Source organism: Pezoporus flaviventris, unplaced genomic scaffold (assembly GCF_033815535.1).
Source record: "Pezoporus flaviventris isolate CSIRO_AGI_PZ_B2104156 unplaced genomic scaffold, CSIRO_AGI_Pfla_v1 ptg000034l, whole genome shotgun sequence".
In the NCBI taxonomy this organism is placed as follows: domain Eukaryota; kingdom Metazoa; phylum Chordata; class Aves; order Psittaciformes; family Psittacidae; genus Pezoporus; species Pezoporus flaviventris.
In genome coordinates, this window is record NW_026892582.1 from 1,881,344 (window position 1) to 1,905,549 (window position 24,206).

Genomic DNA, 24,206 nt, shown 5'->3' on the forward strand with positions numbered 1-24,206 from the left:
AATTGCAACAGCTCAAAGAAGTGCCAGGCAGCACATTCTCATATTTGACTTCCCAGCAGTTGCCTTGCAGCTGAACAACAGAGCCAGGGAAGGCTTGAATCATAGAATGGTTTGGGCTGGAAGGGACCTTAAAGCTCATCCACATCCAGCCTCCAGCCAGAGGCAGGGACCCCTTCCACTAGAGCAGCTTGCTCCAAGCCCCTGTGTCCAACCTGGCCTTGAACACTGCCAGGGATGGGGCAGCCACAGCTTCTCTGGGCACCCTGTGCCAGCGCCTCAGCACCCTCACAGGGAAGAGCTTCTGCCTCATCTCCAACCTGAACTTCCCCTGTTCCAGTTTGAACCCATTCCCCTTGTCCTGTCACTCCAGCCATTGATGAAGAGTCCCTCGCCAGCATCCTTGTAGCCTCCTTCACACACTGGAAGCTGCTCTGAGGTTTTCTTCTCCAGGCTGAACAGCCCCGATATTCTTAGAATGTTTCTCAGATTCCACAACAGAAATGTCTTCCTCTTGGTCAACAGGACCCAGCAGCAGGAACCATCCTACTGGAGAACAGCCCAGGCTAATGCTGACAAACAGCAGTAACTGAAGAGAAGCAACAACCTGCAGGAAAGGTTCAGCAGCAGCATCTTCCCCAAGGAAACAGCCTGCAAACCCATACATTGCAACTCCTCATCTTACAGGAGTCAAGTGTTCCATGAGGTGGGTGCACGTGGCAAAGCCAGCACCACTCTTCTGGGACTGATTTCAGTGGATCCTGGGTTAATGGAGGCTGCTCCCAGGAAGCTGCTGCAATAACATATTTTCCTTTCTTTTCAGCAAGCAAATCATTTACAAAGGAAAGTTCTCACTTGCCCTCCAGCCAAGCGGGGTGATGAGGTTTAAGCCCAGCTTCCCCAGAGAGGTGCTGGGTTTGGGGCTTGGTTTTTATTGGGAAGCTTGATGAACTAACTCACAAAGGCCCGAGCTGCAGCACCTGACTGACAGTCTGTCGGGGGCTGGCAGCCCAAGAGCCAAGCAGCCAACTGCCAAGACAAAAAGGAACTACCAGCATCAATGTTCGCTCAGTTCCTCCCACCTCGCTGTTACCCAGGCAATAACCCATGTCTGATCACCTGCACCATGGGCTTGGAACTGCACATGTTTGTGCCTGCAGCTGAGGGTTTCTCAGTTGGAAGGCCAAGGGCACATAAGAAATTGCATCATTACTAACCTGAGCAAAGCAGGATTGATCCCTGGAGCAGGTATGAGTCCTTCTAGACACAGAATCATAGAATAGTTTGGGTTGGAAGGGACCTTCACAGCTCATCCAGTCCAATCCCCCTGCAATGAGCAGGGACATCCTCAACTGGATGAGGCCGCCCAGAACCACATCCAGTCTGCTCTTGAATGTCTCTAGGGACGGAGCATCCATCACCTCGCTGGGTAACCTGTGCCAGTGTTTTACCACCCTCCTTGGACAAAGTTTCTTCCTCACGTCCATCCTGAATCTCCTCTTTCAGTTTAAAGCCATCACCCCTCATCCTGTCGCAACAGGCCCTGCTGAAAAGCCTCTCCTCATCTTTCTTATAGGCCCCTGTTGAGAACTGAAAGGCCACAACAAGGCCTCCCTGGAGCTCTCCCCAGGCTGAACAACCCCAGCTCTCTCAGCCTTTCCTCACAGAAGAGATGCTCCATCCCTCACATCATTTTTGTGGCCTTTCTCTGGACCCTCTCCACAGGTCCATGTCTTTCCTGTACTGAGGACTCCAGAGCTGGATGCAGTGCTCCAGCTGGGGGCTCACCAAAGAGAATGAACATGGAAAAATGACTCTTGGTTCACCCCAAGAAAACCCTGTCCTTAATAAGGAATCTCATCCAACTCTGTCCCTGGGGCTCAGGTACTAACCATGTACAGGCAGAGGTGTGGTTGGGTGAAAGGTGGGGGCACAGTGAAACAAAGAAGAGCAGAAGCAAGGAAGTCACTGCATATTATCTGCCACTAGCTCAGAATAAAGCCCTGTTCAGCAGTCTCCGTGGCAATGCAGGTGTCTATATTTGGTTCCCTAAAGGATCGAGGGTGGAAAGGGAAGAGAACAGACGGAGGCAAAAGAAGAAGGAGGCAGCACAGCATTTTGTGTTCAGAGACAACTCATTTCTGCAGCGAGAGAGGAATTCATCTGTGTTAGTCACCAGGTCTGGACTGGAGAACTGAATGACAGCCCCATCAGCTGGCGATGTAATACCCTTCTGAAGAGCCAGCTCCCATGTTCAGTGAAGGACAAGATGTTCTGCTGAGACAAGCACCATGGGAACGCAGCAGCTGGGGGATTTCTCCTCTCCTGGTGTTAAATTTGACTTTGAGAACATATCGCGAACTTCCAGATCCCCGGTTCATGCAGGACTCCTCACGGTGACGAAGCTGAGACAGGAAACCTCCAAGTAATCCCACTACCCTCGGAACCGAGACATGAGAAGAGGCGTGCCTGGAGAGCCATCCATGAGGGCTAGCGCCCTGCACACGGTGTGTGATGGTAGAGAACACGCTAACCGCCCTGCAGCTTCATGCCATGTCTGAACACAGCTCCCTGCTTCCTAGAACAGCGGCTGCAGGAAGGGAACTGCAGCCTGTCAGGGAAAGAGCGGTATTCCCTAGAGATGTGGACCGGGGAAGACAATGAACAGCCTCAACCCTGAATTTCAGCCACACATTTTCAGGCCTAGGGTACAAAACCACCACGTGTACCAGACAAAAATCAGGATTCAGCTGTCTCTTGAGTCCAGAGGGATCAAAAGCTTCAGTTCATCTTGCAAATGAGGTAAAAACAAGAGCGTTTAAAGGTTTTCCAGGGAAAGTAGGAATGGATCAGACATTCACTAAGACAGAACTAGGAAACAGTGCAGAGATGGTCCCTGAAGAGAGAGAGCCAAAACCAAACCTGAAGGCTCACCCCAGCACCAATGAAAGAATGCCCTTGAGAGCAGCACTCCTGGTTGTCAAGAGGAAAAGGGGGATGAGTTCGGAGACCCGGTAAGGTGCTGTCCACATGTTATTACTTGAGTGCTTATCTGGCCATAGGAGGCAAAATCCCAGGACACTTTATCAATCAGAGGAAGGGAGATAGGTAAAGATGCTACCCAGATGGACCTTCATCAAGCAGGTCTCTATGGACATCTTGGAGACAATTACGGTCAAGGCAGAAACAGAATGACAGGCACACCGCAATGGTCCACCCAACACGTCAGGGGATGTTTCCTTTCTCACTAGCTAGCTTGAACCATCCTATGGAGAACAGAAAATGAGGACTTTTAGCTCTACTAAAGATGAGGGTCAGTCGGGTGATCCAGGTCCCAAGCCAAGTCAGGGGTGAGATGTCTCAAGCCTTTTATGAACTGCCAAAGAGGGCTCTGAAACCACCTCTGGTGCAGTTAAAACACACTCATTCCACCTGATTTATTCCTGCCTTAGTCTAAGACCTGTATTTCCATGGAATGGAAGGGACACACACAGAATATACCTCCTCACCACAGAAACAGCAATGCAATACAAGTCCTGGACACTGGCCTGCTCCTGATCAAAACATGAGAGCTCCCTTTAGTCTGCTACACAAGGGACTTTTTGCCACAGCCTTGTCCCGTTCATGAAGAGGATTTAACATCCCAGCCAGATGTCAAGTATGAGTGCAACACAAACCTGACACCAGGATACAGCTCCCCCTCAGAGGAAGCCACGTCAGGGGCAGCACCACAGCCCACAGCTGCCTTCAGAGTCTGCTTGTTCAAAAGATACATGAGGGGAATACATGTGGGTTTGATGGCTCTTCCCTTGGAACTGGGCTCAGTTGTAAAACTGCTTAAGACAAACCTATTTGAAGAGGGAACTGTTTATTAATGGTAGCAGCAGTCTGGTTAAGCCCTTTTTATTATCCTTTTTACAGTCAGGATCTAAATGGTGCTGATGGTTAGGCAGCATTAGCAAGGTCTCCTGGGCTATGGTGGAACTTCAGTGTTCTGCTTCATGGTAACAAAAACACCACGGATCCCAGCATCCATCACATCATGCGTCATCACAGTCTCAAAAAGCTAAGACCTAGACTGGATGTTCCTTGGTCCTGTACATCCAGTCTGGAGATTTGATGTCTCACCCTTGATAATTCTGAGGCTCCGGATCTGTCCACATTACCGAGGAAACTTGTATTTCCTTGTGAACAGTGTCCAGTGACATTGATCCTTTCAACCGTGCTTCTGTGTAAGTACTTGAGCAGGAAACCCCAAAGCACCAAGGCAGGCAACAGAGCCAGGAATCTGCTGCTCACACCCAGCTTTATAAAGGTTTTGTCACTCTTCTGTCACGTGTAGCCTTTACCATGGGTGCAACAAAGACACTGAATTCCAGGGAAACAGAACCTGCCCAGGGTCACGGTACTGATAGTTTCAGTACTCAGTTTTGTGACAAGATTCCAGGCCAGTGCTAAAATCCTTCAGAGCTGCATCATCCACTGCTGCTGAAACCTTGCATGGAGTGGAGATCTGTCACCAGACACTGACATGTCCAGCAGAAGATGTGCCCAGGCTCATCATCTGAGCCTGCACTCAAGAGAGTCCCCAGCAGCCCCAGTCCTCAGTAGTGGATGTGGTCCCGTTCTGAGGTCTGGCTGTAAGGACATGTGTCCACTCCTCGCCCCTGGCTGCGTGAAAGCAATCTTCTCTGTAAAGGCTGTGCAATGAGCAGCTTCTCGGCTGCCCAGCCAGGGTGTGGAACCTACCCCCAATGCAGATACTTTGTGCTGAAGTGTGTGGTACCAGATATGAAACAGGGTTCGGTTGTCTATTCAGTACAGAAGGATCAAAGCTCCCGGTGACCTGACAGGTGAGGTAACAGTAAAACTGAAGGCAGGAGAAAAAGGCATTCCCATTTGTAAATGAACAGATCAGACGTGCCCTAAATCCTGCAGCGCTGCCATTCCAACCTCTGTGGTCTCTGCTGACCATGTAAAGGAGGGCACGGTTCACATACAGGCACCAAACATGAAGCTGCTTCAGAAGAATTCCCCTGGGGCAAGCACATACTGTTGAAATACCCACAAACACACAAGAACAAAGCATTTCTTTTCACCCTGGGATCCCATCCCTGCTCTGAGGGCTGTTTTGTACATTGCACATGAAGTAGTCATCACAGGAAAACAGCAGTCCTACCAAGAGCAGGAACCACAGATGTAGACAAGCCTGTGTTAACTGGATTAACTTTTATCTTGGCTACAGAACTGTATTTGCTTCTGTGTCCTCAGGCCCCATGAATCTTGCATTCATGGTACCCATAGTTCAAAAAAGTGTGGCTTGGAAGGATCCACCTTCAGCCTTGTGTAGAGGCTGGAGCTAAGGCAGTTTTGTAGGAAGCAGGAGATGAAGATTTGAATCCCTTCAAGTCAAGAAGGAAACTGAGCCCGGGTCTCTTTCAGCAGTGACCCTGACCATGAGCTCTATTTGCTATCCTCACCAGCAATGTCCTCAGCGCAGCCGGCACACGTTGCCTGCCACACAGCGTGCTCCTGAGCCACATAAGCCAGGCGGAGTCAGGAGGTGCCACCCTCCCCTCTATCCCCGTTAGATGTCAGGTTATACCCACCACTGCAGCAAGCAGCTTCAGAACAGACCCAAGTGTGGTTTCACAGCACAGATGAACCATCCTAAGTGCAGACTTCTGCCAACAGGGGCAGTTGCCCTCCTGCATGGTCATCCCTCCTGCTCCAGGCTAGGGCTTACCCCTCTGAGCCTGGAGAATGGAACTGCTGAAAAGCACCATTCTGTGGCAGGCTCAGGTCTCTGCCAGCTTCGTGCCCTGAATGAGCTGACGTTGCCTGCCAACCCCTAGTGAAGCAGGAGAGGCTGCAGAGACACAGTCTGTGCAGGCCAGGAAACTGGATCCCATGTAACAGCAGCCCAAAGACAGATCAGCTCAGCAGTCTCGTATGGCTGGAAGCACTCACGCTCTGAGTACCCACCACTGCACACGGAAAGTTAAGCTGAAGCCAGAAGTCTGGTCCTGGGTGGGACCACTGCAGGTTCACACAGCAAAACCTTGGTGTCAGCTGCTTCAGAGCTCTCCATGTGAAGCAGATCCAGCGCTAAGCTGCTGCTCAATGGGGTTTCCAGACCAGCTTCTGATTCACGTCCCCTTGGGGTGCTACACACTGAGCAGCCACAGCCCAGCATCTCAGGCAGATGTTCCCTTCTTAGAGCTTTCTGTTTCCGGTTCAGATCTGACATCTCAAATGCATTTCTTAAAGAACATGCCCATAAAGCTTTCAATAAGGTGAATGACTGTATTAAAATAATACAACCCCACATTAAGTATCGCTTCGTGCCACATCTTTAACCACCAGGCACTGCTGGCCAAGGTTAAAGCCAAGGGTGGACTCCCAGAGCTGTATCCAAGACCCCTTCCACAAGTCAGATTCCCAGAAATGCCCATAGGAAAAGTGTTCACTTACGTGCAGAGAATGGATTGGTCCTCACGGTCTGAAAAACAAGAACAAACGTGGTTACAGGTCGATTGCTTGCACTCTCCTGAATTTGCAAAATACTTTCCTTTAAGGAATCTTTTAAAACTTAGTTTAACAATTGTAAAGATTCTCTCAAACAATATTAATAACATCCCTTAAAGTCCCAGTTCACACATACCCCCTCCCCAAACAACAGCTGAGACATTCCTAAAAGTTTCACCATTTCAGATAATAAAGCCAAAATTTGGGTTGAATTTAATAATCATCCACAATAAACTTTTTATACTATTCCCTGTGAGGGTGCTGAGGCGCTGGCACAGGGTGCCCAGAGAAGCTGTGGCTGCCCCATCCCTGGCAGTGCTCAAGGGCAGGTTGGACACAGGGGCTTGGAGCAAGCTGCTCCAGTGGAAGGTGTTGGAACTGGATGAGCTTTAAGGTCCCTTCCAACCCAAACCAGGCTGGGATTTTCAGATAAAGCTGCCCCAATGGTTTCTATTGTGTATGAACCTTTCCCAGATTAATCAAAGCATTTAAATCTGTAAGCATGAAGTAAGAACAGAGTTTCGAGTACACAACAGCAATGAGCAGACACTTGGCAGCAGCACTGACATCCCCAAACAAGGGCTTTACAGGTTTCTGTTTTCTTTTTGAAATGAAGCTGCAAGCCTGTAGTGCTTCCATAACTTAGCTGAGTCATTAAAGCCTTGTCAAAGGACACCCAGGGAAACATTGAGCAGAGGCAGACTCAGCACTTCTGTGCCACCCACTGCCACACTCGTGACCTTTGGAAGGAATGCCTGCAGGTCAGTTGTACCCTGCCAGAGGTGCTCCGTAATGACAGGGTCTTACAGCATATTTCAACATCATACACTCTATTAAAATCCACACTCTCCATTAAAATCTCTGTAATAAAACATTCACAGACACCTGCAGAAAGTCAAAGGGTGCAGGTAAAGGTGATCTCCACCCCCTGTTTCAGCCAGAGCTTTCAATGAGGTCAACAGCTTGTTCAAAAGTGTGCATCAGGCAGATCTTGCTTTCACACTTCAGCTGCTGGCCACTGGCTCTAAGCACACACAACCACCTCCTGAAGCTCAGAACTTCAAACAGGTTTTCCATTCCAGGGGGTAATTCATAAGGGATTACATTATAATAAATGAAACCAAGCTTATGATGCTCAGGTGCGAAGCTCAGGACTACATGTTGGACTCTCTGCCACCCTGCTGCTTGATCACAACCCTGACTGACCATGGAAAGGGAGCAATGGGTGATGTGAGGATCAGTATTCCTTCTAGGGCACAGAGTTCGGTCCAAGCAGGATTAACAGACAGCTTCCTCACCTGATTCATAGGTGTGAAACAAACCCGTGGTCCATACCATAGAATCCTAGCTGGGTTGGAAGGGATCTCAAAGCTCCTCCAGCTGCAACCCCTGCCATGGGCAGGGACACCTTCCACTGGAGCAGCTTGCTCCAAGCCCCTGTGCCCAACCTGGCCTTGAACACTGCCAGGGATGGGGCAGCCACAGCTTCTCTGGGCACCCTGTGCCAGCGCCTCAGCACCCTCACAGGGAAGAGCTCTTTCCTCGCATCTAACCTAAATCTCCCGTTTATGGTCGAGTATCAGACATCAAAGCATTTCTTTCACTCCTGCTCTCCCCCTGCTTACACCCAATAGCAGGCTCTTGCACCCCAAGGCCAGACCCACCAGTGCTGAACACCTCCTGCTGCAGAACCAAAGTCATCTCGCTGATGCAGCAGCAAGAGCCACATCTGGAAAGCTCCCATGTACAGCACTGAACTTCCCAAAGGCTTTGAAGAGAAGCCAAGGAGAATGACCAGAATGCAAGAAGGACAAGAAAGCTGGCAGCTGGTTTTCCCGACGCTCCCTTAAACCTGCTCTGAGGGATGTACTCTGGAGACAGCAATGGGCAGCTCCACAAACCACCCTGCTGCCTGGCTGCAGGAGAGCTGCCACATCTTCTGGCTTGAAAATCCAGGACCAACAGACCCCAATGTTTCCCTTCCTATGCATATATAACAAAATACATGCAGTTTTGACTGTCAGAACACAAAACATTATCCCACATCCCTTCCCTTACCAAACTACAGAAGCTGTTTTCCCCTCCTAACAGACTAAACCTAACAAACCCCCTGTTAACTCCAGGGCAGGTTCCAGATGTACATTCAAATGCACTGTTGGATAATTGGTTCAGGCAGGATGTTCTGTAAAGTCTTAGCTCAAAGCTATAGTCTGCCTACAAAAGAGTTACTGTACTTAACAAGGCAGCTCTTCTCAAAGCCTGCCTTGGTTCTGCTGTGGTCACACTGGAGTCATTCATAGATTGATACAGGATAATCAAACAGAAGAGGAAGAATCTGTCTTCAAGTTTCCAACCAAAACTCAAAGGCAATGGCACTGCAAGCACAGAGCAGAGCTGACAAGTACAGGGCTGCCCACCCTCTACAACTGCCTCTGCTCCACTGGCCCTTTCACTATACTGATATTCTAAGTACGGCAAATGCCCAGATCTGCCTTTATCCCTCACAGTTTGACTCGGAATGAATGGAAGAAGCCAACTGGAGCTATCCCAACTGGGCAGCCATTTCTTGAGCTTGAACCAAGCACACAAAGCTATGAAAACGACTCCACAGCTGTATTACCTCCTGTTGGGTTTAACCCATCTCCCATTGCTTCAACAGCACCTACGGTTCTTGTCAAACACAGTAGCTTCCATGCGAACATTGCCTCTCTCACAACCCCATCACCCCTTAAGCATCTTCCCTTTTGTATCCAGCCTTCATTTAAGTAACAACATGAAGTAAGCGTGCTGAGATAAAAAGGTTAATGTGCAAGTCTTGCCCTTCCCCAACTCCAGCTGAAGAGCAAGCCATGGGCTGCTGCACATCCAGCCTCAGGTAGTGATGGAGAGGAAAGCGGTTCTTGTTTGCAGGTACATCAAGGGTTGTCCTGCCCGAAAGCCAAGCACAAGGCTCTTGTGGCTCATTCTTTTTGACACAGCTTTTCTGCTCTCTCTCCAGAGCACGAAGCACCTATTCAGCAGCAATAAAGCACCAGCCCCATTTCTGCAGCAGACAGAGCCAAGGTTGCTGCTTTTGTTGGGGTGGAAGCAGCAACTTCTTTGCTATTTCTCAAATGGGAGGAACTGTCTTTCTAAAAGGAGGCAGCAGCGCAGTGGGACTGGAGGGCTCTTGTGTATTTTTAGACAGCATTAAACACCCAGGTGCCATGGAGCATAAACCAAGAACAGTTTGGTTCCCCGCTCAACCGCCTTGTTTGTTGTGGATGCCAGGCTTGGAAGATCTGCTGTGTATTTGCCCTCTGCTGCAGGTGAACAAGCTCAAATATCCATCTATTCAAGGACATTGCAAACTGAACTCCTGACAAGTTTAGTGAAAATGGGTCAATGCCTGGAGCAAAGAGACGTGCCCATCAGCACAGGTTCTGCTGCTGTGACAGCACTCACAGCACTGGGGCATAAAGGCCACACAGCATCGCAGAGCTCGCGGGTTGTCTGACAATCTGCCATTCGTCAACCCCAAGCTCAGCCCTACTGGCCTGATAAGCACAGGAAGGGATCTGGTTACAGAGACCAAGCATGCCTTGAGATTTTGTGTTTGTCTCTAAAATGTTGCCTGGTTACCCCATAAACTATCACCAAACACTTAACACCATGAAGTGACGTGCAACAAACACCTCTAACCAGCGTAAGGGCGAGAGTGACAGGCACAAGTTTGTTTGCAGAGCACCCACCTCACTGTATCCTGACACACACAAACCAAGGGATTGCTGCAATAGCGCTGTTTATCCTACACTTCACCTCTACCTCCAGTTGTGCAACAACCTCTGCTGTGTACAGCTTAGTCATTCCCTCCTCAACACACATTCTGCAACTTCACCAACAGACAAGGGCAGCCCAAAGAAGCACGGTCAGTATTTTGCCAACAGGAACCCATTAAACATTCCAATGAACTTCTGAAACAGCGTGTCTCTTGCCAGCACTACTGAGCTGACATTCCAAATTACAGAACCTGCAGTTAATCGAACCGGGACTGACTGTTAAAGGAACCTGACCATGCCCAAAGAATCTGATGCTTCATCTGCAGTCCTGATCCAGCTCCAGGGCAGCAGCACAAGAGGGACATGGAGCTGCTGGAGCAAGTCCAGAGGAGGCCATGGAGATGCTGCGAGGGCTGGAGCAGCTCTGCTCTGGAGCCAGGCTGAGGGAGCTGGGCTGGGGCAGCCTGGAGAAGAGAAGGCTCCTGAAGGGGAGACCTGAGAGCAGCTCCAGTGCCTGAAGGGGCTGCAGGAAACCTGGAGAGGGGCTTGGGACAAGGGCCTGTAGGGACAGGCCAAGGGGAATGGCTTTAACCTGCCAGAGGGGAGACTGAGCTGAGCTCTTAGGCAGAAGCTCTTCCCTGTGAGGGTGCTGAGGCGCTGGCACAGGGTGCCCAGAGAAGCTGTGGCTGCCCCATCCCTGGCAGTGTTCAAGGCCAGGTTGGACACAGGGGCTTGGAGCAAGCTGCTCTAGTGGAAGGTGTCCCTGCCCGTGGCAGGGGTTGCAGCTGGATGGGCTTTAAACTCCCTTCCAACCCAAACCAGTCTGGGATTCTATGCACTGCATTCGTTAACGCTAAAGGAGCTGGATAATATCATTGTCAGGTTCATCTCTTTGAGAGGTCTCAGGTGACTAGAAGGATGGAGACATCACAGGTATCTTCAAGAAAGATGAGAAGGATCACTGCACTATGCACTATGCTTCTAAAAGCAGGAATAAGCCTCTGGAGGTCAGAAATGCTCAAGGACTCTTTAGGGGATCACCATCCCTCAGCGTACCTTGATGCTGCATTTATCTTTTTCTCCTTGCTTTATCATCAGCCTATTCATCTTTGGACAGTTTTTACAGCCAACTCTTCTTGTCTTGAAACTGGCAGGCAATAACCTTGCAGAACCTCTCTTTGTCCTACCATGTGTGATGCTAATTCACACTAGAAGCAAGACCAAATCGAGGTGCACTCCACTGCCCAGGGGGATCCAGTGGCTTTGCTGTATCAGTGCTCAGACACTGTTCCCACAACCCGCTGCAAGCCCCCAGTGCTGCTCAGACACCAGTCCATGAAGAATTACGTCTGGACTCTCCCTTCAGCCCAATGCCAACAGCAGCACTGGCTTAAATCAACTTCCAATTCCCAGCTCTCCGTTTATCTGGAATTCCTCATAAAGCACGATACAAGACACAGATGGTGTCTACTCCATTTCCTCTACCTGGAAAGCAGCCTCAGGAAGCCTGTCAGGCTGAACTGCCACAAACCACCGCAGACAGACCAGGATTTCCCTCCTGCCTCTCTTGTGTACTTTGTCTCATTGCTCCAAGATACCTCCTGGTCTTTTGAAACTCACGGAATAGTTTGGGTTGGAAGGGACCTTCAAAGCTGACTTAGCCCAACCCCCTGCAATGAGCAGGGACATCTTCAACCAGACCAGGTTGCCCAGAACCACATCAGCCTGGCCTTGAACATCTCCAGGGATGGGGCATCCACCACCTCTCTGGGCAACCTGTGCCAGGGTTTTAGTACCCCTCAGTGAAAAGAATTTCTTCTTCACATCCAGCCTGAATCTGCCTCTTTTAGTTTAAACCCATCACAGCCCTTTAGGGAAGGACCGAGAAAGCACCTTTCCTGTGTGAGGCAGAGGCATCGATGCAGAGGCGTTCCTGCTACTTGTGGAGTTAGAGTAACAAACGACATGGGTTGTTTGGTTTGGGGTTTTTCTGTAAAGCTGCTCTATCCCTCACTTTAACAGATGGGAGCCAAATGACAAGAGCCAGAGTCCAGCAGTACTTGCTGCCTGGCTGCAAAGGACGTTAATAATTACCAGGGGAAGCATAGCAGGGGTCAGGCAAGCCCCAGCCATGGTTGGCCCCACAGCACTCAGCGCAGGTATCCCCTGTGGGGCTGCAGCAGCTCCATGCCCTGCAGAAAGCAGCATCCCCAGCATGATCCTGACCCACGGGTGCTGCACAGTCACGAGTGGAGCATGAGCAACATTGGCTCAAAATCACCCCCATTCCTAAAGAAACCATTGTGACATTTGTTTTAGAGGGGCAAGCCCGGCTGAGTCAGCATAACCAGAAAACAAATAGCTGTTAGACTGTGCCCTGCCCACTGAGGGGAACAGGGACAGCTTCTCACTGCACACCACAGAGCTGCAATTTGCTTTTCTCAGTCACGGAATCCCAGCCTGGTTTGGGCTGGAAGGGACCTTAAAGCTCCTCCAGCTCCAACCCCTGCCACGGGCAGGGACCCCTTCCACTAGAGCAGCTTGCTCCAAGCCCCTGTGTCCAACCTGGCCTTGAACACTGCCAGGGATGGGGCAGCCACAGCTTCTCTGGGCACCCTGTGCCAGCGCCTCAGCACCCTCACAGGGAAGAGCTTCTGCCTAAGAGCTCAGCTCAGTCTCCCCTCTGGCAGGTTAAAGCCATTCCCTCTGTCACTACCTGCCTTTGTTAAAAGTCCTCATGAGCCTTGCATAAGCTCAAACATGCGTTATATTTTCACTGGCCACCTTCCACTACCTTTATTAACTGTCATTCAGAGAAGCTTTAGGAAGTCTCACTTTGGAATTAACCCAGTGTTGCTACGTTTGTGAGCAGAATTTAACAGGTAACGCATTCCTTCCTTCCCCAGCAAACCCATTCAAACGGGTATGGATCTCTAACAGGATGTGCAAACACCCCTCATCTATTATGCAATACAGATTTATTTAGCTTTTGGGAACAGGCGAGTGCTGCGGTTGTGGAGACAGGCAGAGGACACAAGTCAGGCTTCAGCTTGGAGAGAGCCCAGAGAGAGCTGCACAGTCCCCAGGGCTGACCCAGGCAGCAGAAACCCCTCTGGCCAGGGGCAGCTACAACTGATGTGCCTGACTCAACGTCAAGGGCAGTGCCTGGCTCTCACACACAGGTTCAGTACAGCTTTGCTGAAGGGGGGAACGATCCCCAAGGCACCAACTTCTTAACGTGCTCCAGCCAGAGCTGCAGGGACTTGCTTATGCTGCTTGTTCCTCAGGCATTGGAACAGGCTGCCCAGGGCAGGGCTGCAGTCACCGTCCCTGCAGGTGTTCACACAGCGTGGGGACGAGGCCTCAGTGCCATGGGTTAGGGGTGGCCTTGGCAGGGCTGGGGAATGGTTGGACTGGGTGAGCTTAAAGGGCTTTTCCAACTGAGGTGACTCCAGGATGCTCAGCCTTCCCAATTCATGTTTTCCTAGTGGAAATGAGCAAAACAAACCCTTACACAGGCTGCCCCTACACTTGCTTTTCAGTTTTTATTTGAATGCTGCTTAGAAGGAGCCTCAGATTAGCAGCAGTTGGCAAAGCACAGCCTGGAACGGGTTTATTTGCACTGTCATAGGAGCGGTTTCGGTTCTGCACCCCTGCTCCAGTTGTTCTGTTTCCCATGTAGGACAGCTTTGTCTCAACAAAGATCATATTGTCAACTGAAACCACGACTCCAAGAGGTCCTTAACTGGAAGATGTGCCATGTAAGCTCACTCATTTAACTTGAGCTCTTCTTGCCAAACAAACAAGGAAGCACAAACCACTTAACAAAACCAGCTGCAAACTGCGCTCTAGTGGGCTCTTCCTAAGCTGCTCCCTTGCCCCCAAACTCGAAGTCTGAGAGAACAGCAAGGATGCTAACAGTACGTTAAAGACTGAGTCCAGCACAACCCCTTACCCCAGCAGGGTCAGCCACAGCAACGATTTTAACCCAGAACCCAGCAATAAGTTGCTCAAGTCAGCAATCTCCTGATGGGTATTTTCTAAGATCCATAAAAGCCCTTTGATGAGTATGTTTATCTGAAAAGATGTGAAGTCCCAGATTTGCTGTACAGACTCCTTATACCTCTGCTCTTCAGCAGCGGGCTCGATTACTTCTTCCACCCATTGAACACCACTGGAAGTTGTATAGCACTTGCCCAAGAACACGTAACAGCCACTGTTAGTCTCCTGAGATGTTTCAGGAGACAAAAGCTCATGAGTTTCCATCACTTCACATGCCCAAGTGTTCAGCTGGGCACGTGGTGAGCATGGACAGGTAGAGCACAGCCAAGTCCACACACCGGCAATGATCAGGATAATCATTTGTCTACAATTAAGATTTGGGAAGAATGGATACCTTCAGTGAACTGAGACAGGTCAAACATCGAAATCCTTTTCTCAAAGGCCCCAAGTTAATGCTTCCTCCTTATATTGCAAACAGTTTTCTGTTTGGTTTCATTCTGAGTAGTTCTTAAAGAGAAACACTGGCACAGGGTGCCCAGAGAAGCTGTGGCTGCCCCATCCCTGGCAGTGCTCAAGGGCAGGTTGGACACAGGGGCTTGGAGCAAGCTGCTCTAGTGGAAGGTGTCCCTGCCTGTGGCAGGGGTTGGAGCTGGAGGAGCTTTGAGGTCCCTTCCAACACAAACCAGTCTGGGACTCTACGATCTCCTCTCCCTGGGAGGAAAGACAGTGACCTTCATTTCTTTAAGGCCAAGAGAGCTTTTACTCCCATTCGCTCATGCACCCAACACAAGCATTTTCTTCTCCCAGTTGCCATCTTCCTAAACATAAGCAGCATATATTCCTTACGCTATTTCCAGTCAGTAATGCTTGATATAAGCCTAGTATCCCCTCAGAACCCTTACCCTTTCCCAGGCAAGGCATTTATGAACAAGAAGGATGAACATGGTGAATGCAGGTTCCATGGGGTTTTCAACAGTAATCCTGCCAAAGCACACAGAGCAGAAAACAGTGGACAAGACAGCTGAGTCTTTAACCAGCTCTGCATGTGCCTGAAGGCTTTTCCTCTCATGGCAGTTACTTGAGAGCCTCTGGTTAGGAGAGTTATCAGACTACTTTTGGAAAGCCACGCAGGCCATACCAGCCAGTCCTCATCCATACAGATTCATCCACAAACCGACACATCTGCAAGGCATGAGCTCTCTTTAGAAAACCCATTCAGAGTCTTTAGATATGATTACATGTGTATGAGTGATCCTCCAAAGGCTAATTTTACACTTTGAACAGTTTCTACCACCATGTTTGACACCACCCATGAGCAGATTGATCTTCAGACGCCCAGATCTGAAGAGGAATCACAAAGAGATGGGACCCAGCAGCTGACACCCGACACTTTGGTGCCCATCACCTGTGCCAGATGCTCCCATGCAGCTACTCCACCACCGACATGAAGAATTTGGCTCTTCCACAGTTTGCCACCATCATTTTTCTATTTACTGACCCCTCAGGTTGGGAGCGACTCCCTGGTATTTTCTTCTGAGGAGCATTCCCTGCCCGAGAGCTTCCCTGAGCAGATGCACATAAAGAGGTTTTTCCTGTTGCTTCTTCAGGATTTTCCTTCTCCACACCATTGGATGGCTCTGCCATCACTCTCAAAAAGCCTGAGAATAGAGTTTTAATGCCCCTGAGTGTTGAGAAAGGCACGAGCTTTGTGAAGCAGCACAGCTTCTCACCACTGAGGACGGTGCACCAAGTCTGTCAGGAGGACATAAGCAGCCAAACACCCGAAAGTATTAAGCATGGAGAAGTGACAGGAAGCTAGAAATACACCGAGACATAAACTGGCAATGGAGGGGCGGATGCACCATCCTTGGAGGCATTCCAGGTCAGGCTGGATGTGGTTCTGGGCAACCTGGTCTAGTTGAAGATGTCCCTGCTCATTGCAGGGGGGTTGGACTGGATGAGCTTTGAACACAAACTCTTCTGTGATTCTGCGTGAGCCTTGGATTATTGAAGACAAAGAGCAGAACACCACCAGCACCTCACCACTTCTGCTGCACTTGCTACATGATAGAAATTGCTTCATGTTGCTTCCTTGTGAGACTATAACAAAGTAAAGACGAAGGGGGAGGAAAAAGGAGCTACTCCAATTGCAGTAGCAGCTATAGTGTAACTGAACTCCTCGTTCACAGACAAGATGATAGAAACCAGGCACTCTGCAAACACCAAAGCCCCTGGTGCAAGGCAACGTGCTGGCAAAAACAGAACACATTCCACTTTGTGTTGCACAAGCAATAATGTCTTGATGTGTGTCATCTGAAGGCAAAAGCCAAACAGAAAGGCATTATCCATTTCACAACTACCTCAAAATAAATGGAGTTTAATTTAAACTGAAGCTTCAGAGTAGAAGCAAGTGCTGGCTGAGCAACAAGCACAAAGTGATTCATCTCATGAGTGATTTCGTAAGTGGGATACACTTAGTCTTGAATTCCTGGCTGCAGGCTAGCACAGCCACAGCTCAATTCCGAGGCCAGCAGAGCACCTTTTAAACTGAAAATCATCATCAGTTGGTCAGAATATCAACAGAAAATACCTTGGAACTGGCTAATCTGCTACAGCCCTTCACAAGTGGGGAGAAAAGGCACCAAAGAACCCAAGAACTGGTGATGTAACTGTCACTCCTGCCTCGTTTTTAAATACCAGAAAGGCAGAAAACTTTGAGTCAACCACTTCAAGTTACACTTGGAAGCAACTGAGCCTTAGCAAAGGCTGTTCACTGTAAATATCATCATGCCTAATTCAGCTGTAACCTTGAGGCTGGACACCAATGAAGAGCAGGGTTCCAAACACATTCTCACACAGAGAAAACCAAAGGTGGGGAACCCTTGTCACAAGTACCATAAAGCACCAGAACTTCCAACAGTAACAAAAGAGTTAAGGCACAATAGTCCACCTGAGTTCTAGAAACTAAGTTCAAGCATGTTCAATAAGTAATCAGCCCAATGTCAGTCAGAGATGGTCTAGTAAGGGGCAATGAAACTTCACAGTCACGGCAGCACAAACTTGGTACCAAGAGGCAGAAGAGAAAGGCGAGGGGAAGGAGCTCACGTACTGCATGAAAGGTTCAGCTGGCAGAAGCACTTATCATTGAGCTTCAAACACAATGAAGCAGAAAACTGCTTCAGCAGGATGGATTTCAGGGCCTGGCTACTTCATTTCTTGCTTCATGAATCTCTTTCCCTCCACTCAGCCATTAAGACCACTGTGTATCCCATTCCTATTGGTACCCACACCATCCAGATGTTAACGTTCCTGTCACCCAAGGATTTACATTCCACACCAGTCTGAGTGGACAAAGCGAACACCCAGCAATCGCAGTGTAACAATAAGATCTATAAATCCTTCCCATCAGGTGTACCAAGCAGCTGGTTCTGCTCAGATTCCCACCCTGCCCTTTGCAACTGGTTAAAAAGCTTTGGGGCATCTCCTGTAAATAAGGATGCAATGAAAATACCAAGACTATGAACTGCACATGCGAGAGGTTCCACATACACCCCACCTAACAGAGCACACTGCTCATCACTCCCAGGCTTCTGAAGTCTCAGAGCCATTTTTCCTCTTTTATTTGAGACTTAAGAGACCTTTAAAGAAAGGAGTTGTCACATTTTAGTGACAATTCTTTCCTTGCAGATCTTCAGGAGGACACCACATCCCCAAAGGGAGGGCTTAAGTCTAGATGAACTAAACATATAGATCAATCCAATGTTTTTGAGAGAGAAGGATTCCATCTGCAGGAAATACTGGCTCCGCCAACACCAAGTGTTCACGTATTACGCCGTTTCCGATAAACCTCCTCTGCAACAGGATTAAAGGCAGTCCTAAAATACCAGTGCTAATTCAGTGCTCATCAAGGTGTCTTCAGGGAAACAGGATAAAAAGGAGAGACTGAGCATAATTATACAAGAGGGATATTAGCACAAGCTGGTCTTTGGCAACAAAAAGCCAACAAGTTTTCCTTAATATTTCTTCCAAAGCAGGTTTAAAGGTCCATGAATAAAGAGGTGTAATCAAACAATACCATGCTGCCTCTAGGAGTGCAGTGGCAGAATGGGGAGGGAGGAGGGAAAAGGCAAAGCAAAGTATGGGAAAAGCACTGACAAAGAACATCAGTGCTACGTTCACCCAAATCACCTCCCCTTGCTGGTAAAGCAGTCCTGACTGAGCTCTCAGACCTGCAGAAGCTCTTTCCTTACAGAAAACCCTAGCCCCTCTCATACCTTCCTCTTCCTACTGCCTCTAACTTTTAGCAGCACAGAAGAACACCAGCAAGTCTTGCAAATTGTATTACCAAACAGAATTAAGGTCACCATTGTCACAGGGATTAGGAGACCAGTTCCTTACGGCCATGTCAAGTGCCCAGCAGCAGTGGAAAGCTCAGCCTAGTGCTCCTCTGTGCAGCTCCAACCCTCCCTAGCTCTGCATGTGCCTTCTGTCTAGGGCTGAACTACTGCACTATACCTAAAAGCCCCTGGGTTATGTGTGCTCCTCCCTGCTTCACCACAAAGAGAAAATGAAGAGGAAGCAGAGGAGAAACCCACTAACCCCCCTGTGCTACCAGCCCCTGCCACCCTACTGCTTTGAGGGAGGGCAGGGGAACTGCAGTGTGTGCAGCTGAACTGCACCTCATCCTCTGCTGAGGTCAAGGCTCCGGGTAATGAGTCTCTTCCTGACAAGACATCCTGACTGCCACGGAGCATCCCCGGAGCCTCGCTGCTGTTCGCCCTGACTGGGTTCACACTCCAGCTTTACAAGTCCTGCAGGAAAGGCAGCACCTCCGAGATCAAGCACTCCAGGTTTGCCTTTCCTTGCACAACTTGCCTCCGATCCTTGGTGCTCCACAACCAAACCACCGCAAACCACTCCTGGAGCTCCTGGCCAGGGCATTCCTCAAGCAGCAGCTGGATGGCTGAAGCCAGCACTGCTTCCATCCAACCTTTCCCCAGCAGTGTGCCGTGAAGTGCAGTGCTCTCCTTGTATCACTGCTGCAACAACACGGAGCATTTCCTGCAACATGTAAGACAAGGAATAACTACTTCCTTGTAGTTAATCCCGTTTTAAGCAGCAGAAAACAATGAATAGTTGAAGACCAAAACACCTTTAGCTTTCAACCTAAACCCACAATCTCTATTCGTTGTGCAAGCACAAATAATAAATATACACAACTTCAGATTAGCAGAAGCTTGAAGCTGACCTCTGACCATCCATGCTCTGAAGTAAAGGTATGAAAGCGTTAATATACTGCGTAAATTTACTCACTGTGCCTGATTACCAGCACAGGAAACCTGTGTTTTAAGACATCAGGGTGCTCAGTGCCAGCTCAGGTCCAGGTATCTGTTAAATCCTGTGAACATCCCTGGCAAACACCTAGAAAATCACTAGTTTGTGATTAGCTCCAAGGCAAATAATGTGTTCATACCGAACAAGATACCACTGCACAGGCCCAGGAAACAGCCACTTCACTGACCTGAATTAGTGGCCAAGACATTTCTACAAGGGTACGGTCACGCTATCCAAAGGAACTGCATTCCTGTGGTTTCAATTTCACGTATGAATCCTAATAATTAAACTTTAGATGTCAAATACTGGGAACACAGAGTCATTCCTATCAAAAGAAACCTGTAAACATGATGTAATAGCAACAGCATGACTTGCAATGATACTCGAAAACCTCACTTTCCCTATCTCACTCTCCTACCACCCCACCTCCCACAGCAACTGCATGCAGAAAGATGGACATGAAGTGGAGGAAGAACAGTTTTACAACTGTAACTTTGTGTTAGTAACTCAAGAGCAAAACCATCTCATCCAAGAATTATGCTGCAAATAAATGCCAGCAGAGACCTCTGACACCTTGACCTGAAACACTGGCATTAATCTCTGGAGCCCTCAACACAAGAGGGACGTGGAGCTGCTGGAGTCCCAAGGAGGCCAGGAGATGCTGCGATGGCTGGAGCAGCTCTGCTCTGGAGCCAGGCTGAGAGAGCTGGGCTGGGTCAGCCTGGAGAAGAGAAGGCTCCTGAAGGGGAGACCTGAGAGCAGCTCCAGTGCCTGAAGGGAAACCTGGAGAGGGGCTTGGGACAAGGGATGTAGGGACAGGCCAAGGGGAATGGCTTTAACCTGCCAGAGGGGAGACTGAGATGAGCTCTTAGGCAGAAGCTCTTCCCTGGGAGGGTGCTGAGGCGCTGGCACAGGGTGCCCAGAGAAGCTGTGGCTGCCCCATCCCTGGCAGTGTTCAAGGCCAGGTTGGACACAGGGGCTTGGAGCAAGCTGCTCTAGTGGAAGGTGTCCCTGCCCGTGGCAGGGGCTGGAGCTGGAGGAGCTTTAAGGTCGCTTCAACCCAACTGCGATTCTCAAACAGCTGGTTCTTGATTACAGACCTATTGCTACTAGCCAAAAGTTTCTGATAAACTTTTTCTGTTCCATCAGGTACAGATTGAGTCCAGCAATGCACAGAGCACAGTTGTAAGAGTAAGGACTTTTTCTGCATTATGTTAAACCCTCAGCTGGCAGGGAGATCCTAGGTCTCCCCACCAAATTCTAGGCACACTCAGTTGACCACTGATAACCAGAAAAGAAGTTGAATGCTGTAATAAAAGACAAGTATTATTTGTTGCTTAAATGACTACAAAACCCAAGCTGTAGCTGCAGGTTTTATTTATACAAAAACTTCCTTTCTGCTCTCTAAAGTGTCCCTGTCCCCACAGCAGGCCCCATCTAGGGGCTTTGCAAGCAGAGGGACCAGCACTGAGCAGTGCTAGTGCCAGAGCTCTCCAGTCACCAGTCATCCTCATCACCACCCATCACTGTTTCACAAGACTCTGTAAAGCCTGGGTGACTCTATAGACTCACCAATACAAGTAGCAGAGAGTCATACTTCATGCAAGTCTCTCTCCAGAAGCCATCTGCACACCACCTTCCTCCTAAAGGAAGCAATGTCTGTGAAGAGCATCACTAGTCCCCTACAAGTAGCACTGTTATCCCCTTCCTCTGCTCCAGCCCAAGAAGGTAAGAACAGTTTGCTTAGTAAAGTAGTTGCCAAGCACAGACCTGCTAATGCCTCTTCTAGAGTTTTTACTCATCCTTGCCAGTATGGCTGAAGGAAGAACATCAGCAGAGAGGGCACTGGCTGACTGCAGTCACTTGCCATAACAGACAGTGAGTAGCTCCATACGGAGGGCACCAGAAACACAGGTTTAGTTAACCTTGAAGAAGTTACTCCCCAATGAACAGATCCTGTTGCATTGCTATCACCTATTCCTATTCCAGTCTATGGCTTCATTCTTTCAAATTAAAAGAATTCATCACAAAAAGACAGATTTGACACAAAATACAAACTTCCATCTAGGAGTGTGGTGGCAAGAAAACAACTGTAACCAAACATACACCATCATGTGAAAATGTTCTTCATTTCATCATCCAAAAATAGCAACATTTGTGCATGCAGCGGGATCTCCAGAAATGGAAATCAGCAGGAGGCTGGTGTGGGAACACACACCGAGCACCTGCAGCACAAAGCTCCTGACATTGACTGACTGCATCAGAGGACACTGGGCACAACTTCCAAAGCTATTGTGCCTTTGGAGTGGGAAGCCCTTATCCACAAGCCACTTGAGATTGCCAAGAATAGACTCCTTGAAATAATCTCAAGGTTTGCTCCATTTTTCCACATACACTTGTTATTAGGGATCCTCTCATCCCAGCTGTTAGAAGCTGCTGTTCTGGTCAGGAGGACCTACTTATTCTTTCCTGAAAGCGCATAAAAACAGAGCTCCAAACGCCCACTGAGAAGCCTCACTCTCAGTGGCCCAGATTTGCTGCCCTTCCATTGCTTGCCCCCTGCCTCACCCTGCTCAGAGGTGATGGCGATGGGTTTCTTTCTGGGGTGAAAGAGCACTCAGCAAGCTCTGGTTTGTAATTAAGCAGCCCTAAAGACAAAGGCACAACTGAAGAAACAAAGGCTTACAGCAATTTACTTCAAGCCAGGAAATGTCTTTTTAAAGACATTTACATTTAAATGGTTGGTTTACCTGGTAGCAGAAAGAGTTTGCTTAGTGAAGGAGGCCAAACAGCTTTTAACCTACTTCTGTAGACATCTGCACCAGGTCTAGGGCAGAAAATGGTCTTCCTTATCCATGCTTCTCTGGATACAACATGCTGGAGTTCCCCCATCAGTCCAACAGGCATTGAGATAGGAACCAACATGGGAGAGCAGGAACAGGACTCCCAACCCACGGTGCCAGAAGAGCTGCTGCACAAACTCAGCCCCATGTGTTTTACTTCACCACATTTACACGATGCCAGACTCAGAGTTTGCAGATTTGCCAGCACAGCCTTGAGGCCAGAACTCACCCACCATAAGCTCACCCTGTGCTCTACCACTGACATGACCTATGCCAGCTCAGAGGAAACAGCTAAACAAGCCTTTGAGGTTCAGCATTTCCCTGGCCTCCTCTTGAACCCAAACCCCCAGATGTGTCACTGTCACTTCAGATTATTCATCAGCTGCCAAAACACCAACATTTTGATTGAATTAGAGACAAGTCATGCACATACTTTAGCTTTCCCTTTCCAACCACACGTTTCCACTCCTAATGTCACTCACAGCCAGTGCACTAACATCTTCTGACATGGATTTTGTTTCCTTAGGGAGGAAGTATCTCCACTGCACCTTTTCGTGCCACCACCTGGCACAGTGCACTTCCTACCCACTATTCTGACAGTTCAAGGTTGTAAATCAGGAAGCTTCCCCCTCTTTGAGAACTAGAAAAGATTCTGGTTGTGTTCAAACTCCCTCTGTAGCTGGGTAACAGAGCTCCTGAGTTTTAGGTTCATCCCAGACAGTCGGCATCTAACTATTCAGTACCATTTAAGCAGGTCTTACCTTGCAGCATGCATCTATATGCAGACTCCGATATTGCATAAATGTGGGGTGGCATTTCATGGCGCTTCTTCCCTCTGTACATCTCGATGATGTTCTCTGAATAGATCGGGAGGTTCTTGTAAGGATTTATCACTACACAGAACAGCCCGGAATAGGTCTGAAGAAAAACACACACAAAGAGGTCTCTCAGTAAACGGTGCTGAAATAAAGCCAGAAAGAGCAGAAAACTTTTTCCCAGGTTCTATAACATTTCCCCTAACATGAAATTGAGCCCTTGCTGTGGAGTGACTCAAAGTACAGGCTACATTCAAATTACTGCTTTCGAGCTCTCCTAAAACACTTTAATTACCTGCATAAAAAGTCATTTAAAGACAATAAATGTGAGTAAATACGAAGTGAAGCATCTGGTCTCTTTCCCACAGGCATTTAAATCTCCCTTGCTTGCCAAGTTACAGGATTTAGGGACAACTTCTGATGCTCAATTCCTTCAGTAAAGAGTGCAAAGTTAGTTTATCATTTGTGAAGGAACCAAAAACCTCCATTACTCCAGTAAATAATCTGGACAAGGAAAAAGCCCATTTCCAGCCACCACTATCCCTGCTATCCTACTGTGTTCTCTTATCTGCATGTCTCTCCTACTCATCAGCCTCTCAACCCCAAAGCAGACATCTCATGGAGACATCACTCCCCACTGCACATGTTCCATGGTCAGCTTCTAGAGCTGATCCTCAACTGAAGGGCCCAGGTCTACTATAATATCTAGAAATTCGAGAACTTTTCACATTCCTCATCCTATTGACTCTTATTGACACATTAACTTATCTTCCATCACCTAAAGGGACTCCAGGAAACCTGGAGAGGGGCTTTGGCCAAGGGCCTGCAGGGACAGGCCAAGGGGAATGGCTTTAACCTGCCAGAGGGGAGACTGAGATGAGCTCTTAGGCAGAAGCTCTTCCCTGTGAGGGTGCTGAGGCGCTGGCACA

The 24,206-nt window shown here is 48.8% G+C and overlaps 1 protein-coding gene across 4 annotated transcripts in view; it reads right to left on the reverse strand.

Annotated features, from left to right (window-relative positions):
- MYH10 (myosin heavy chain 10) overlaps window positions 1-24,206 on the reverse strand; it is a 273,556-nt gene that overhangs the window by 54,748 nt on the left and 194,602 nt on the right. For all 4 annotated transcript variants that reach the window (XM_061461948.1, XM_061461946.1, XM_061461947.1 and 1 more), the window contains exons 4-5: window positions 23,224-23,380; window positions 6,472-6,499 (exon numbers count right to left, since the gene is read on the reverse strand). In XM_061461948.1, coding sequence (XP_061317932.1) covers window positions 6,472-6,499; window positions 23,224-23,380 — 185 coding nt within the window. The remainder of the gene's footprint in view (window positions 1-6,471; window positions 6,500-23,223; window positions 23,381-24,206) is intronic.